This window comes from Melospiza georgiana, chromosome 3, assembly GCF_028018845.1.
Source record: "Melospiza georgiana isolate bMelGeo1 chromosome 3, bMelGeo1.pri, whole genome shotgun sequence".
NCBI classification, from domain to species: domain Eukaryota; kingdom Metazoa; phylum Chordata; class Aves; order Passeriformes; family Passerellidae; genus Melospiza; species Melospiza georgiana.
This window is the reverse complement of record NC_080432.1, coordinates 46,707,157-46,713,156: the sequence shown is the minus strand read 5'-3', so window position 1 is coordinate 46,713,156 and position 6,000 is coordinate 46,707,157. Positions and strand designations below refer to the sequence as shown.

At 39.1% G+C, this 6,000-nt stretch overlaps 1 protein-coding gene across 2 annotated transcripts in view; it reads right to left on the bottom strand.

The window, feature by feature from the left end:
- Positions 1-6,000, bottom strand: part of CNST (consortin, connexin sorting protein) — a 46,911-nt gene that overhangs the window by 6,839 nt on the left and 34,072 nt on the right. For both annotated transcript variants that reach the window (XM_058021273.1, XM_058021274.1), the window contains one exon: positions 4,597-5,459. In XM_058021273.1, the coding sequence (XP_057877256.1) occupies positions 4,597-5,459 (863 nt within the window). The remainder of the gene's footprint in view (positions 1-4,596; positions 5,460-6,000) is intronic.

The window sequence follows — 6,000 nt, the reverse complement described above, 5'->3', positions numbered from 1 at the left end:
CCTGCACAGAGCACCCCAAGAGTCACACCACGTACCCACGAGCATTTTTCAAACACTTCTTGAGCTCTGTCGGCTGTGCTGTGACCCCTTCCCTGGGGAGCTGTTCCAGTGCCCAACCACCCTCTGGGTGAAGAACCTTTTCCTGATACCCACCCTAAACCTCCCTGGACTCAGCTCCATAGCATGACTATACTTCATCTGCCTTTGAATTTTATGAGTTATACACTTAAAGTTTTTTGTCTTTGTCTACAATACACAAAATGATTATATTAGATCCATCTCCCACTAACTGAACATCCAAGGAGAAGGACTTAGCTGCCACCCAAGACGAAGTTCTACATTCCACTCTTTAGGAGGCAGGAAGAATTAAAAAAGGCAGAATATACTATTTAAATTGGAAGTTAATGAGGGAACTGTGGTTAATACAGTTGACCACAAGTCAAGCAGAAACTTGACTTGAACCACAGGCAGAAAAATGCACCAGACTGCCCTGCAAACAGCTCCTACATGAAAGAGCTGCGTAAAGGACCCCATTGAAACATCAGATATTTTCTTAATTCTAAGCTGGATAATTAACAGAAGATGGTCTTGGAATATCTATGTAACTGCGTTTATGCAGCTCTGCTGGCCTTCACAAAATCTTTTGACAGGAGTTCTTACAGTCACTGTACAGGAACTGAAAGTGGCATGTAAGTATGTGGTGGCATTTTCACCAACAGGCAAAAAGGAAAGCAGCAATGACTGTTGGTTAATTGAAACTCTGTTAAATAAAGTTTTTCTCTTTTCCCTACCATTAATAGAAAGTGAATTTGCTTCAATCAAAAGTTTCACACTTTTCAGATAAATTTTAATAACCAGGTTGCAAAATTAGAAAAAATAAACTAATTAAACTGCCTGTCTCCCCTCTGTTTAAAACAGAATTTGGTAATAAAATAAAAAGCTTCTTACACTGTGCTTATTTTCAACAAATATGATGTGTATATACTTATAGACATACTGGAAAAAACTAAGAAAATAAGGCCTTGTAATTCAAGTATATGGACATAAATACAAACCCCAAAATGGAGGCACTACAAACTAGAAACTAGGAAGAAAAGCTCATTGTATGAAGCAGTTTGGTCTGAATGCAGAAAACTACTCAAGGTGGTTTGTGTATTCTTCTGTGGGCATTCAGTTACGTGGCAAAGGACTGCAGCTTTATTACAGGCAGTACCAGATTTTTTTAAAGCAGTAATCCCCAAAATGACAAAACTCAGATTGCCCTGTGATACAGTAAAACCAGCAGACAAATCCCTTTGCTAGTAAAATACCTTAGATAAGTAATTTGAGTTTGAAGGAGAGCTGACTTAGCAGGTTCAGGATTCACACCCAGCTACTGAGGGTAAGTGTATTTCCTGCTGAGACACTCGCCCTGCACGTACCTGAGCTCCTTTATACAGCAACAAATACCTGACACCATGTAAGCACTTCACCTGGGAGCACAGCCCTTACAACTCAAAGCCACAGAGCCCAAGCCATACAAGAGAACAGAGGATCCAAAACACTGCCTCCAAACCTAGTGGAGACTTCATTTCTTGGTATACAAACTGCCATCCAAAAGCTTTCTGTTCTGCTAGACAGTCTCACTAGCTTTGCTTTCTAAAAAGAATTACCCAATTATAATTTCCAATAAGGAAAAAATTTAAGATTTTACTCACTTCCCTAACTGTCTCTCACATAGAAAGTTTATGGTACAACCTTTTATTTTATATACCAAAATGCAACTTTATTGAGGTTACAATTTGTTTTGCCACTGGTGTGTCATTTCATTCTCAAAGAAATGATAGCAAAGATATTTAAGAAGAGCCATATATTTCTAATATCTGTTGTTGCCAGCTTCTGACTGTGCTTCAAAGTTCTTTGTTAGCTGTACGAATCTTTTTTCTATAAAATGCCTGTGGTTTTCCATCATTTGCATCATTTCCATAATTTGTTGTACATGGTTTGTACTAGTGAAGAAATACTCAGTAAACGGGCCTGTACAGTATGAAAACTACTACTTCAGTTTTGCAACTATTCAAATCCAGAGTCAGATTTTGGTGAATTTTCACTCTTGTAATTAGATGTTGTAAATGATAAACTAAAAGCAAGTGACAAAGTATCTAAGTTAGAAAACTGCATGAGATGATTGGATGGACCCAAGCAAAACCTCCTCACTGGAAACACCTACACAATATTTACCTTTCTCCATCTTCAATAAATTATTATTACATTTCAGTTGAAGAAAATTAATGAAATTTTATCTTCCCATATGGGTTTTTTCTATTTCAAAATTACCTTTACTTCCACCTTCCATTCTAATTTGTTTGTGGCAGTTTTGGAAGCACTTACTTCATGACAAGTTTTATCACAGTCAAATTGATTATTTTTTCCTCTTTTACTGCCACATTGGTACATTTCATGTGATGCATTTAATTTCATTCATGTGGCTACCACTGCATTTTCTAGATACTCATTAACAACCACTGTATGAAAACACTATTATCTTCTTAGGTTGCCATGGCCTGAACAATGCAATTTCAAAGCCTTCAAGAGGACAAGAAAGGAAGAAGTGTTACAGCTGGGTACAAAGATTCCATCTGCTCGTCAAAACTTCAGTGCAATCTCATTTTGGCACTGAAACACAATCAATGAACACAAGTTAACAATGCTGCTTTCTCAGGGGTGCCAAACTCTTTCAAATGTGTCTTCCAAGAAAGCTGTGGGTGCTCATCACTTCTGAAAAACAACCTCTAGGCTACTGATGGGTGGTAAGATTAACTGGAAAAGCATCCTATAAGTGTATAATGAAACAATAGAAGCTGGTGTGCTGTCCTTACCTCACCCTGTGGCACCTAGAAATCCTAAGTACTGCAAAACAACCCCAGATGCTGCATATGACAAATTTTAATTGCTACTGACATTAATCCTTCTGCCCTTCTTCCATTTAAGCCCCTGCCTCACACAGACTCGGGCCTCTTGCTAAGAATGATCCAAGGGGACTCTCACCAATGCAGCCAACAGGATGCCTTACTTGGCCAGAAAAAGTACTATGGAAAAAGGTACTTTCTCCTCTGCAGAGACTCAACTCTGCCATCAGAGTACTGGCAGTCCCAGCAGCAGGAGAGCAAACTGGAATTGAAATTGGATGCCCTGTAAAGCATCATCATCAGTCACAGGGACAATCAATACAAGCATAATTTTTCTAACAGTATCAATATGCTGCTTCCTGCCCCATCCTCTGAAACACAAATGGCACAAACATAGCTATTTAAAAATAGATGCTATTGGATTAATTTAGGCTATATCTATGTGAAAAAGAACAGTACTCCTCTGCTAAAATGCAGCACTTCCAGTGGGCTCAAGAGAAATTTAATGCTGAGGGGTGATACTTAAATTACTCTTTTGTTATACACGTATTATACACTAAGCACAGACTGTCAACAAAATGCTCTTTTTCAAAACACCCTCTAAGTGAAGACAAGCCAATGGACTCATGAACATTTGGGATACATGTATTAACATGCATGTGGGTTTCCACATCTGTTTGTGTACAGCTTTGTGCACACGGCTGTCAGTCCTGGCATGTGGCATAATTCCTGAGAGCCCACAAAAGGACAAGAGGCATGATCTTGGAAAGGATGCAAGAAACTCTTTAGGTGGGGAGAAAAATCAAAATGCTCTCTTTTCAGCTCTGGAGACTTTACCAAACATGTAATGACATCAGCATTGATCTCCAGTATTTAGTTCTCTGCTTGGCCACTGTCCTTGAGCAATTGTGAGGGTTCTTGGTCTCTGTGCATTAGCTTGATCTATAGAGAAGTACTATAACTTTATTGCCAAGGGGATATTCTATTGTTAAAGCTCTTAAAAATAGAAATGAACTAAGAAGATACCTTCATACAAGCCTTCCCCCTCCAGCATCTGAAATAACATCATTTTACAATACACTTTTTTTTAATTTAAAAAAAAAAAGCTCTTAAGGATGCAAATGCAGCAAAACCAGAAAAGAAATAAAGCAAAGATGTTGCCATTACACTCTCCAAAAAAGTCCCAAAGCAATAAATCTTCTCTATTTTCAGAAGAGCAATTTAGCTTATGAAGCACTCACCCTTGTTACAGGCCTATCAGGTGGGTTCAGGGTTAGAAGCTCTTTCTTAGCTTGGGTTGAACAACAAATCTGCCTAACTTGACAAAATCAGAAACCCATTCATTCATATACAGAATTTATATACATGTAGTTCTCACCTCTATGGAATAAGCACAAAAAAGCAAACTTTGTTCTGTGCATAGAAATGAATGATGGTACATCATAGGCATTGAAAAATTAAACTCCCCCTGGTATCACACTGATAAGATCAATCTTATTTCTGAAACAGTGCACTGCTGGTCAAAAAGGAGACAGAGAGGCAAAACAAAACTTTTTTCTGAGTAACTCAGAACAACTAAATATGTATAGATTTCAGATTCGAAAAAGCGATACATAAAGGAATATTTAACACATTTTGAAGCTGGCAATATCTAAAATATTTTAACTGAGATAAACATGAAAGACTTTAGAGGATTTACAATATTTACCTCAGTAATCTCTATCCTTCTTGTAAGTTCATCAAGAGAAGAAAAGCTGTCATCTAGAGATAGAGCTTCCAGGGAGTGATAAGATGCTCGTTCGGGTGAAATATCTGGAACAGCGTCAAAGTCCTCTTGGTTTGCAAAGTCTGCAGATTCTTCAGTGTCTATTATGTTTCCATTCAAAAATCTCAGAAATAAATCTTCTTGTTCATTATGGACCTTCTCCTGCTGTCCTATTTCCTTGCACACCCGTGAATGGGCAGCACTCTCATGCTCAGACCCTTCATTACACCCAGAGCATTCACCTGAGGCAGTTCTGTCCCATGAAGACTGTTCATCATCATCATCATCATCAGGCTGTATCTGTTGCTGCTTTAAATCACTATTTCCAAGCTGGCCACTAGGAATTTCTGAAGAGCCAGCAGCATGTTTTGATCTGAGCAGACTTCTATCAGCTGGCACATCCTTATCAGAAGGAACCAAATCAGCAGGCATATAACCATCATCTGTTAAAGCCAAAGCATCTACCATTGGCTCAAGAGGGAGTTTCACTCCAGGCTCCCCAGCCCCTTCTATTTCCACTGCATCCTTGGAGAGCTGTCTTTCCCTCAGCTGCAGGCTGTTATCTCTACCAGCATCCCCAGATGACAAACAGCCCGAGGAAGGCCTGCCCCCTGTCCCCGAGGACTGGGTGTGTGGCTCCAGCGTGGATTCAGCACTGCAGAGCTGCTCCTCCATGTGGTCCTTTCCTGCAGCTACCCGGACACTTGCTGCCTCTGTCTGTCCCTCAGTTTTGTTTTCACCTGGGCAAACAGTGCTCAGCTGTTTATCTTCTTTCTTTGGTGCAATGCCAGGACAAGTTTCAGTACCTAAGTGCAATAGGAAAAACAGTTCCAGAGTTTTTAAATGATTCAAAGCATCAGCCCAGGGGGGAAAGAGTATACTGTGATTTGATAACATTGTAACCTAATGCTTCAAAATGCTCTCCCATAAAGGGCAGGTATTTTATGCTCCAGTCTGGATAACTTTTGTTAGTAGTCTCTGACTCCTGGTTCAGGAAAAAAAAATGTATTTGCACACATTCTTGCAGGTGAAGCACATGATTCAGTGTCCTTCTGCAAAAAGCTACTCCCAATACGTAATCTTTCTGAGCAGTCACTTTTCCTCTAATGGATATTTTACATGAGTCATCTCATGGAGGCCTGGAGTTCAGACAAATGCATTTAATTACAGAAAACTGTACCTTGATGCTAGTGTATCTATCACCTAGAGAGATGTCTGCATTTCCTTTAAAGAAGTTGCAATTACACTAATTTAATAAATTTTAAATTTGCAGATCAATAGCTCCTTTGGTTAACACTAAACTAAATAGAAATTACATTTCCCATAAATGGACAGCATTAAAAGATG